We start from the raw sequence: 12,251 nt of genomic DNA, 5'->3' as shown, positions 1-12,251 counted from the left end.
ACACACAGACACACATTGGCTGTTTGTTTCTACCTCTTCCCTCGCTGGAAGTCTCGGACCTCCAGCCGCCCGCCTCCGCCTTGATTAAACGCTGAAAATAAAATAAAAGAGGGAGACAGGTTTTTCCTATTTTATCTTATTTTGTTTTATTTCTCCCTCTCCTCTCGCTGGAAGCATCGGACCTCCCGCCTCCCGCTCCCGTCTCGAACACGGAGGTCTCCCTCTCCGCGGAGCACATCCGGCCTGTTAAATACCCTGTAACCGTAACAACTGTGTGACACAAACTCAGTGCTGTCGGGCTCGGTTCGGGTTCGGACAGAAATATGCGGCCCATGCCGCACTCTAACACACACACACAAACACATGGAAAACCGGACATTATCATCAGTTTATAAAAAAACCCTGGACGCCCCGGACGGGACGTGAAAAGTGGACATGTCCGGGCAAAAGAGGACGTTTGGTCAGCCTAGTATAATGATTATACTGTCTTGAAGTGAATTGCCAACTGTTTTGTAACTGTTTGTTTCATGTTGTCTGTTTTAACCTGTTGTGTTTTTAGTGGAACTATTATGCGGCTGTCTTGGCCAGGACTCCCTTGCAAAAGAGATTCTGAATCTCAATGGGACTATTTCCTGGTAAAATAAATGTTAAATAAAAAAAAAATAAAAAAAATCAACATTGAATATGTTAAATGAATGAAACTGACACTTAATAGAATAACTCATTATTATGAAACATTGTAGCCTACACTTATCTACTCTACACTGCATTGTTGTGTGGGACAACGTAACAGACACAGACAAATTCAGTATTATACAGTGGAACACCAAAACACAATAGATGGTTTAGAACTTGTGACATTTATTGCACAGGCCACAACTGGCCAAAAAATGTCTGAAATAAAGCTATACTTCTCAAGCAATGTACAAATAAAACTAATAATAATAATGATAATAATCTTTGTAGCGCAAATTAAAAATATCAAACTGTCGCTCAACTTCACAAACGGTAGAGATACTGTAGCCTACTTCAAATATTTTCTTCATCACAAAAGTAAACAGTTTAACCACATGACATGGTCTCAATAAACCAATGAAAAATGTAATGAATAAATAAATAAATAGCCTGATGAAAATATACACTCCTCCATTAATCGTGCAATTTAAAAATGTGAAAAGTCTCATTGACTGACCGTCACCTGTGTGTATGCGTAGAAGGAGAGGGGCGGAGGGAGCAGAGCTGTGGAAACATCCTGCAGTCATACCATCATGTGTTTAAATAACTTATTAGACGGATATATAAAGAGAAAGGCGACGTTTAGAGAGCAAGCCCAAATAGGCAGCTCCACTTTAGAAACAAGCCATGAAAACCACAACCCGCGACTACCAATATTTGTAAGCGACTTTACAAAGAAAACAAGCCCACAGTTGCAACTAATAAGCAGACCTGACAACCCTGCTTGTGTGCTTGTGAATACCCGCCCTACTCTGCCTCTGATTGGTTTATGATGAAATTTTACTCTCCCTAAGCCAATCATCATCACTTATGCGGTTTTCTCTCCCTCCCTTTCCCCTCACCATAGAAAAAAAAGCTTTAGAGCTCCGCTGAGAAGGAGCTTGCTTGGGTGAAAGCCGCTGCAGTGAACTCAAGTAAAGCCGAGTAACGGCGCATTTTATGGTGAGTAGGGTAACAGTGTTATAACGGGGCAGAAAGTAACTTATTTGATTACTCGTTACTGAAAAAAGTAGCGCCGTTAGTAACGCCGTTTATTTATAGCGCCGTTATTCCCATCACTGCTATTCAGTTCACTGCGCTCCTTGTATCTTTCTATTGTTACTTTTCAGTTCACTGCGCTCCTTGTATCTTTCTCATCATGCCCTCTAAAGGGAAACAGGCTTCAGTTTGAGCAGCCATTTTCCGTGTGGCCCTAGTGCTCGATGTGTCTCATTTTATTAGCTTGTAACATTGTTTTTGGACGGTAAAAAGTGCAGAGGACCAAAACTGCCTCCTGAAAAAGTGCAGGGGACATGTCCCCTATGTACCCCCCCAAATTACGTCCGTGCTTGTTACTTACATTGTGTCTTTTCAAAATACACTTCAGTTTCACTGGAAATGTACAGTTCCTGCTTATTAAATGCATACAGTCTAAAGCTTTAAACCCACAATATAAGTGAAACACTTAGTTTTTATCTTATTTCTTTAGGTTTAGATAACAAAAGCACTTGGCTTAGTTTAGAGCAAAACATTGTGGTTTGGCTTAAAATTCACACAGTTATTATCAGTGAATTATTACTCACCAGAAACTGAGATCTGAACCCTCCTTGGAAAGATGTACGTCTGATTACATCCCCATTCCAGTTTGAAGCCAAACTCATATTCTCCTCGTGGTAGGCCATCTAGGATTGAAGTGTCTTTTGTCCCAGATTCTACTGTGTCAACAACTTCTGCACTTATTGTATTCTGTGGATCTCCTTTGAACCAAATCTTTCTATATGGAGCTGTAACTTTGTTTGTTGGAAAGGTGAATTCATATGAGATCCGGATGCAGTCGGCAGCTTCCACTTCAATGTGTGTGGTCACATTGATTGAAAACTCTGTGTCGTCAAGAGTTTCTGCGTAAAAAATCCCAAAAGAATTAAATGTGTGATGTATTTATTTACATTTACTGCAATACAATAAAAAATACCTTTGACACACTGTAGCTGGCAGATCCTGGCCTTAAAAAACAGGCAGAGAATCACTGAGTAGATCAAAGTCATCCTTGTGTTCTGGAGGAACTGGGCAGCACATTAAATATTTGTTAATTAATGACAAATATTACATTTAATAATTAGCCGCTTCATTACCTTCCCATGTAGTATGTTCTGTATTAAAACAGTACATTTGTCATTTTTAAACATACATAATAAATACTAATGAATATTATACAAAGTCTCAGTATTAAGATGTAGAGTCTGTACACTCACCCTCCGTCTGCTGCCACTGCTGTTTGTTCCTGTTGCATCAGTGTCCTGTATAAGATCTGTATTGCCTTTTTGAGGTAACTCATGAACATGTAGTTCTGTTATTTTTCAATAGTGAACAAGGAAGTGGTCATGAAGTGGTTTGCAGAAAACACTACATCTTTGATGCTGTTGGTACTTTGACACTCCCATACAAAAAGGGAAGATAAAGAAATGACCATCAGACTGTTGGAGATGTTGTAGTGAAAATAATGCATTAAACTATTCAGTGTAAGCAGTTGGAAGATAACTTGTGCACTCTGACAATAAAGTCAACACACAATAACAACAAATAGTTTGGGTTTCACTACATCTTTCGGGTACAGCTACAAAAATGACATGATGTAATGTTGGTGTCTAACATGGGAAATGTTGTGAACAACACAACGAAAACAGGAGAGAATCTTTTTACTGTCACACATCAGTATATTCTTTAATGCCTAGAATCAAATTGTGTCGTCTTTAGTTTCTGTGTTAAATATGAAGATTAACCAACCAGTATTTGCCTCCTTTTAATACATCCTCATTTCTGAGGTTACAGTATGAGGTAATGGGGCTGAGACAAAAACGTTCACATACTTTGAGGAACATCTGTTTGTGCGCTTTAACAACATGTAGAAAGGCGAGATGTACAAAGTTTTAATGATCAATATATCACCTTTCCATTTCTCATGATGGAGGAGGCGCTTCTTCTTGTAATTAGTCCATACGTTATTTTGTCTTAAAAAATATAAGCTACTTTAGCCGATGAACAAAAACACTCAAACCTTTAGTGTGAATCTCCGGTGCCACGTGATCTGACAGGAAGTTGTTCACTGATAATATCACGTCTAAAAAGTGTTTTACACCTTACAGCCAAATTAGAAAGAAAATCAGAAATCACACTTGGCCACGTGGCACCGTGCTACTTATACTACTTGTAATACTTTTCCTGTATGCACGGCTCTGCGGCCTTCCAGCAGGTAAAAGCTACATAGAACTGTGTAAAATACGAGTACAGTCTGTTTAGAAATGATTCAAATAAATACCTCTGAGGGATTGTGAAGCAGCAGAGCAACCTTTTTACATTAAAATAAATCAATGAAACCACTGCATCCTGTAGATAAAACAATCCAGTTTATTAATTCAGTACCAGTTAATATAGCCACACTTCCAAACCAGCTGCATTATCATTTGGCAAAGCTCAATACACACACAGTGAAGCTGGCAGCAACCACACACACCACAAAGACACAGTCTGTGTAGCAGGTTAAAAACCTGGCTCCGCCCTGCCTACCTGGCGTGTTGCATCTGTGCCCCATGTATTTCAGCTGTTACTTTCATACCTCTTAAAAATGTCTTTTAATATACAAGATAGGAAACTATCTCTGAGGTGAAATGTAAATTCCACCCTGGTGATTTGACCGCCCAGCATCTGGTCAGTGTCAAAGTCTGAATGAATTCATATGGGATCCGGATGCAGTCGCCAGCTTCCACTTCAATGGGTGTGGTCACATTGATTGAAAACTCTGTGTCGTCAAGAGTTTCTGCGTAAAAAATAAAATTAAATAAAGTAAAAATAAATTAAATTAAATTAATATAATTGAATATATGATGTATTTATTTACATTTACTGCAGTTTAAGATACAATAAAAAAATACCTTTGACACACTGTAGCTGGCAGATCCTGGCCTTAAAAAACAGGCAGAGAATCACTGAGTAGATCAAAGTCATCCTTGTGTTCTGGAGGAACTGGGCAGCACATTAAATATTTATTAATTAATGACAAATATTACATTTAATAATGAACCGCTTCATTACCTTCCCACGTAGTATGTTCTGTATTAAAACAGTACATTTGTCATTTTTAAACATACACATATTATGCAAAGTCTCAGTATTAAGATGTAGAGTCTGTACACTCACCCTCCGTCTGCTGCCACTGCTGTTTGTTCCTGTTGCATCAGTGTCCTGTATAAGATCTGTATTGCCTTTTTGAGGTAACTCATGAACATGTAGTTCTGTTATTTTTCAATAGTGTACAAGGAAGTGGTCGTGAAGTGGTTTGCAGCAAATGTTGCATCATTTTGATGCTGTCTGTACTTTGACACTCCCGTACAAAAAGAGACGATAAAGAAATGACCATCACACTGTTGGAAAAGCTGCAGTGAAAATAATACAGCAAACTATCTGGCACTCTGACAATAAAGCTTAACACACAAAAACAACAACAACATCAAGACAGTACATAATGTTATGTTGGTGTCTAACATAGGGAAGTACTATAAACATGTTGGTCAATAGCAACAAGCAAAATGGATCGAAGCAGAATGAAACATTGTGGTCGCACACAGCAAAAACTGACAGAGAGATTCTTCTTTCTGTCAAACACTATTTTTAAATGTCTAACTGAAATGTTAGTCTTTAGTTTCTGTTTCTGTCTTCCATGTTAAATGTACAGTCACCAGCCAGTATTTGCTTCCTTTTAATAAATCCTCATTCTGAGTGTTATAAAAATTATGATTACACTGTGTGTGTGTGTGCTACTATCTTGTGTGTTGCACTGTGAAACGCTCCTTCTTGTACAAGAAAATAAATTCTGTTAAACTTTGATATTTCGGCTCCGGTCTCTGTTGTTTTAAGGGTCATTACGAAGAAATTCTTTTGACACTGAGGTAAAAGGATGGTGTAATGGGGCTGAGAGAAAAAACTCTCATTGGATGGTGTCATCTATTTCCATGTGACCTCACTGTTATATTTGGTTGTTGGTCACAAATAGTGCAGCAGTTGTCCTGCCTGTGGCCTGTGGGGATTTATCCTGTAATTTATCCTCTTCTTTACAATAACATGAAAATCACACGTCAGTTATTAAATCATATGATGTATACCTCATGTGAGTGCTAATGGGGTGGGGCAACAGGAAATTTGACTCTAAATTGTCCGTAGGTGTGAATGTGAGTGTGAATGGTTGTCTGTCTCTAAGTGTCAGCCCTGTGATAGTCTGGCGACCTGTCCAGGGTGCACCCTAACTCTCGCCCAGTGTCAGCTGGGATAGGCTCCAGCCTCCCCATGACCCCCAACAGGATCAGAAGTTACAGAAAATGAATGACTCAATGTATGTGATAATTCAAGGGACAAATAGAGAGAGAGAAAAGGGCAAATGCGAAGGAGAGCTACATTTCCTGTCTAAGTTGACTTCCTAAGAGTAAGATAAGAAGATTTAAATCACTCTCATATCTCTGGATATGATGAAGTACAAGGGGCGGAACAGTCAGCTTTACTCTCTACAAAGTTAAAAAAAAAAAAAAAAAAAAAGAGTTACTAACCAGCACCTCCAAAACTCACTAATTAACACATTGTATCTCATTTGTTTAGTATGTACACAAATGTACAAACATCAATCTGTGGTTTAAAGCAGAGGTATGTGCTGTTGTCGGACTCTCATACATTTGTTTTAGATTTCCTTCACTTTCAGGCTGATTTTGTTCATTTTGAGCTGAATGTTGTGCCTGGAGCGTGTGTAATAATAATACTTGTTACCTGGGGGGTATTCCATCAAGCAGGCTAAAGGCAAATCCAGGCTTAAATGGCCAAGTCTGGCTAATGTGAGCCAGAGTTCTGTTCCATCAAAGTGGTTAAGATTAGCCTTACACTGGTAAGCGTGGAAACCTTGGTTCTGGCTAAGCCTGACACATCAAGCTAAACTCCGGTTTCCGTTCCATCAACCTGAGCCACAACTCCGTTCCATCAAGGTGGTTAATCTGAATCCCAGTCTAGTAACCATGGTAACTCATGCTGCCAGGCAATCCTGGTCTGTAGCAGGATTAAGGTGAGGATTAGCTCCATCTATGATCAAAAAATGTTCAATAGAGAAGAACAGACACCTAAAAGACAGTTACACATATATAACATAATTAATCAGAAAACATTAACTATTAAAAAACAAATTAAATTGTAATAAAAATAAAAACACTTACAACAGTAAAGCCAGAATCAAACTAATAACAACAAAACTATAATAAAATGAAACTGAGGCATTAAAAAAAGGTTCTTAGCTACGTTGATGGAATACCCCCCTGGAGAGGTTGAAAGGACATATACGTTCAAACTATGTTGACACACAGGTGGTTGAATATCAGCGAAGTTTCCCTTCATTGTCTTCTGTTGCCATCAGCTTACGCTGTGATCTGTAGCCTATAGTTCGGCTTTAGCTTCTAACTATCTTTGTCTTTTTAACCTGGTTTTGCTGCTGAATGGGTTTGACATCTTGGATATATCCTTCAAACACATATTATAGACCCCTCTGCCTGCTTCTCTCTGGAATCGCTTTTTTGTTTTTCTAAAATTTTGAGAATATTTTTTCAGGGAGTGCAGTTAGTGAAAGTCTGGGCTCCATGCTTGCTCCAACAGCACGATGGACCATCACAACAGGGCGGGAATTAGCAAAGCGTCATTTGAACTCCAGGAAAGACAAAAATAATTTTGTGTGTGTGTGTGTGTGTTTTTCACCTGAACAGGCAGCCTGTTGGTTTTCATTCTTTTCCATAATAGCTGACTCTTAACTTTCTTAAGTTGTGTAGACCATCACAGCACATATAAAATCTGCCTTAAATTTTGTCAAAATTAAAGTCTGCGTAAAGTAAAATTTGAGATTTCTTTGTAAACACACTATCCAGTCATTCATTCATTCATTCATTTTTATCCGCTTTTCCGGGGCCGTGTTGCGGGGCAACAGGCGGAGCAAAGTACTCCAGACATCCCTCTCCCCAGCGACCCAGGTGTTCCCAGGCCAGATAAGATATATAATCCCTCCAGTGTGTTTGGGGTCTGCTCTGGGGCCTCCTACCAGTTAAAAGTGCCTCTAACAGGAGGGCTCCTGATCAGATGCCCGAACCACCTCAACTGGCCCCCTCGACACGAAGGAGCAGCAGCTCTAGTCCGAGCTTCCCCCGGAGGTCTGAGCTCCTCACCCTATCTCTACGAGATAGCCTACGAGCAGGTCGCCCCCTCGTCTGTGATTGGGACTGGATATCTGGCACGCTAGAAAACTGGAGAAGTCTGACACGACTGACAAAGAGCATCAGCCAATGAGAGACGGGATACGTCCCACGTCAGCGCGCAGGAAGACAGAAGAAATGTGAGGAGGACAAGCTGCAGGTTTGCCACTTGCCAGGTCCGCTTATTAGCCGCGACTTTGGGCTTGTTTCTTAAGTGGAGTCGCTTATTTGGGCTTGCTCTCTAAACGTCACCTTTTCTCTATATATATCTCTGTCTAATAAGTTATTTAAACGCATGATTGTCGCCTCTTTTGGGCTTGTTTCCATAGCCCTGGTTGCTTGTTTCTCTCCCAAGATCTGGCAACACTGACAAGCCGGCCGGCAAGCAACAACAACAATGGCGGCGTCCACAGGATCATGGGAGCGCGTTGTGTTTGGACCCAGGATAATAAAGAATATCCATGCCTTTATGATGTGTTGTCTCCAAGTTTGGTGACGCCACCGCGTTATCTGGGGCTCTGTCGGCGAGGGCTCGGTGGCAAAATCTTGTGGTGTGCACACACAGGTCGTAACGCAGTTGGCGAGACTCCCGCTGACTGAAACACACGTCGCCAGGTATGAACACTCAAAAGATTACGATAGACTCTGCGATGCAAAATCAGGGTGAAAATCGTGTAATGTGAACTCGGGTTAAGGCTGAGCCCAGCCACCCTACAGAGGAAACTCATTTCGGCCTCTTGTATCCGTGATCTCATTCTTTCAGTCGCTACCCAAAGCTCATGACCATAGGTGAGGGTTGGGAAGTAGATGGACCACTAAATCGAATGCTTTGCCTTCCACACACAGCGACTGCTTGACTTGAATGATCCCAGTCGACTAAGGGGTCTCTGACTGACGATTCGAATCTCTGACTTTCAAGGGGCAACCCTAATAGATATATAGATAGATAGATAGATAGATAGATAGATAGATAGGTTATCAAGTAATGCATCAAAGCCCAACACTGGTCAGTAATAACATTTACCAAGCAAGCAGAAAAAAAAGCTCAGACTGGGGCCATCTTTACCCGTGACCTCACATACACGGCTCTGTCTCCAGGATGTTGTGTGTATTTTCTGTACTATAAGTGGACCCGCAGAAAGTTCCAAGGACCCCCTACTGGACTGTCATCAAATCTCATGAGTCACTGCCCGCTTAAAGTTCACAGCTGTTAATATCCCAAATACTAGGCAGCTGTCTCTGGCGTGCCCTGGCCACTTATCACTACCAAATTAGTCCACTATGTGACATGAGAAAATGCAAAGCCCTGCAAAGTGAAATAGTCAGCATTTTTCCTCCTGGTCAAGCTTTGAGTAAAACATGATGAGTGTCGGTGAGTTGTGTAGCGTTCAGTCATGATATGGAAACATATCAGATGTCAGATTAATGTCTGTCACATCGGGAGCTCTGGCACTTGCTATCAAAATGTTTCCTCTTGTCCACTAGACCAGGAAAACTAACAGCTGACATATACACCTCATGAAAAAGACAAAGGCATTTTGCAGGGGAAAGAAAAAACATCGACACTTGCTGGTGAGGAATGTGAGAAAAGCGTCAGAAGAAATCATCACCCACTATTTCTATCGTGGGGATGGATGCAGGATTGCCTGCAGACAACTGCAGAAAGGGAATACATTTCTCAGTGAAACCCAATCACTCGGAGACAGTCATGTGATTTGTGAGGCAGGCGTCGTGCTGTGAGTGGAGTCACGGTGGGTACGTACTGGGCGTGAAGCACTCGCATAGCTTCTGGTTAGATCATCATCCACTCTGCATAACGTTTATGAGTGTGATGTCTTATTTCAGTTTATGACCCCCCCCCTCTCCTGGTGATCTTTTTAAAGTAGATTTCAGCATTAAACATGATCTCACTTCGTTTGAATGTATTATTTGTCACCCAGTTTTAGAGTAATTGATACAATCATGTGATGCATTAAATTTGGTCTTTATGACACCAGGCCTTTCCCCTTCACACCCTTCCCAAACACACATGCAGAGCAAGCCCCACTTTTTACTCTCACCTCTGTGTCCCTACGGACCCTATTAGCAGTGGAAATGTATACAGTTCCTGATGTGGAAAACAGAGCCAAGTAAGTGTTTGGCCCTTGGGGGGGATCAGCTGAGAAGTCACAAAGTACAGATGAGGGAGTTTGTAATGGCGCATATTTGGAATCAGACTGTTGCTTTCAAGGCTAAACCTGTTTACTGAGAGATAAAGCTCACATATGGTGCAAATCTGGGCTGGAAGAAGACGGAAAAGAGAGCAAAAAATAGACAATATAGACAAATAGTTGAAAACACACAACTGAAGCTACCAGCAGAACAAAGTGCTAAGTAATAATCCCCCCACCAATGCTGTCCATGTCATTTATGGACCCTGGTACACCAAGCCGACAGTCAGCTGTTGGTCAGTGCTAGGCCGGCGGTGAGCAGCTGTTGCCCTAGTGTTAATGACATGTCCTGCACCTTTGGAAATCACTAGCAGTTCAGCTCTGTGCATGAGAAGAAAAATGGAAGAAAGGAAAGTAAACACATGGCTAAATTCAAGATGGAGTGAGATCGAAACAAACTTTTTATATATATTATAAATCAGGTAACAGTAGCATTATTTTTTTCGCCATTGGGCTCTTTAGCATAAACGGTTTGTGTAATTGCTTGCTAGTGCACGCTAAATGGGCTATGCTTTGTTCTTTCAACATCGGGTTGGGGGGGCAGTAACTCAGTCCATAGGGACTTGGGTTGGGAACCGGAGGGTCGCCAGTTCAAGTCCCCGTCCGGACCAAAATATGGAGCGTGGACTGGTGGCTGGAGAGGTGCCAGTTCACCTCCTGGGCACTGCCGAGGTGCCCTTGAGCAAGGCACCGAACCCCCCAACTGCTCGGGGCGCCTCACCAAGGGCAGCCCCCTCACTCTGACATCTCTCCACTTTGTGCATGTATAGGTCCTGTTTGTGCATGTGTGTCTTTCGGACCTGTGTGTAATTGACAAGCAAGAGTGAAAACATTGAATTTCTCCTCAGGGGGATTAATAAAGTAAATAAAACTTAAACTTAAACTTATTGTGCTAACCGGCTAACTAGCTTCTTAAATCCGTCCTGTCAGTCTTCAGGTTTCCTTTTTTGAATAACGAATACAGACTGCCACTGCCTGCTGCTATGGAGAGTTATTTCTTCTCATGCCGGCGCAGGACGTACATGCTAGTTGGCCATTGGCTGTAGTCTTTGCGGTGTTCTCAAGTGCAACTTTTTGGTCAAAACACAGGGGACATGAAGCAAGCAACAGTTGACTTTTGTTGCCACTAGTTGTTTGATGATGGCTGATGTGGCTAAAACTCTTAATAAGGGAAAACATGATGATGACTTAAGAACAAACTCTTCAAGACGCTATGGTAACAGGACATTTTGTAATATTTTCTAGTTATCTGAATCTACATCCTAAGCACTTTTGCAAATGAGTCATTGCTCAGCTCTGACACAGCTGCTGAGTGACACAAGTTTGGTAAAGTGGTGCGTATAGTCATACTGAGCAATCAAGTCCTTTATTCCTTTATGAATACCTTGCCATTACTTACCATTTTTGTGGCTCTGTATAGAAAATTATCACCTAAATGCAGTTTCCATTGGTTTACCTTCACTGCTCTTACAGTGTTTTTTTTGCCTGCAGCAGGCAGATGTGTTCAGAGTATGAACTCAGATAAACTCACAAAGTTAGTGCCTAGCTGGAGAACACTGTGGAGCATTTAGCAGCACTCAGGTGTTGCTGAAGACCAACACAGAGCTGAATGGAGGGTGTAGACATCCTTTCGAGACTGTCCTTCCAAGAAAAGCAGCAGCACCAGTCTTTCAGCAAAGCCCCAAAAATGGTGTGTTTGGGCCTTTATTAGGTGGCTAAACACTAACCTATTGAGGCAGCGTTTGCTCAGCGCAGTTTTGATTTATGTACGTGATGTAGGGGTTTTCCTGGAAGTTAATATGGAAGTCATTAAAAATAAAGAATGTTTGTTAGTCTGTGTTTATTAAGAAAGTGGCAAATACATATAGACTAGTCCATACCCATTGGTAGCTTTGTCACCTTCTACCTATGCCAATCCTCAATGCCTATGTGCAGTTTCACATAGATTGACCCCGTCAGTGAGTAGAAAAACGTGGGACAGACAGAATGACACACTGACAGTTTCCGTGATTATGTACAGCATACCATACCATGACTTAGTCATACCAAAAATTAGAAAAAA

At 41.3% G+C, this 12,251-nt stretch overlaps 1 protein-coding gene across 2 annotated transcripts in view; it reads right to left on the bottom strand.

The window, feature by feature from the left end:
• LOC126407930 (sialic acid-binding Ig-like lectin 12) overlaps positions 1-4,729 on the bottom strand; it is a 19,693-nt gene extending 14,964 nt beyond the window's left edge. The window contains exon 1 of one of the 2 annotated variants that reach the window (XM_050073208.1): positions 4,644-4,729. In XM_050073208.1, coding sequence (XP_049929165.1) covers positions 4,644-4,716 — 73 coding nt within the window. In that variant the 5' untranslated portion in view covers positions 4,717-4,729. Of the gene's footprint in view, positions 1-2,686; positions 2,773-4,643 lie in introns of those variants that run through there. The other variant, XM_050073209.1, reaches the window with a different exon arrangement.
• Between the last annotated feature and the right edge of the window lie 7,522 nt (positions 4,730-12,251).

The sequence above is a fragment of the Epinephelus moara genome, chromosome 20, assembly GCF_006386435.1.
Source record: "Epinephelus moara isolate mb chromosome 20, YSFRI_EMoa_1.0, whole genome shotgun sequence".
Taxonomy (NCBI): Eukaryota; Metazoa; Chordata; class Actinopteri; order Perciformes; family Serranidae; genus Epinephelus; species Epinephelus moara.
Note: the sequence above shows the minus strand (reverse complement) of the source record. Positions and strands in the feature narration are given on the sequence as shown.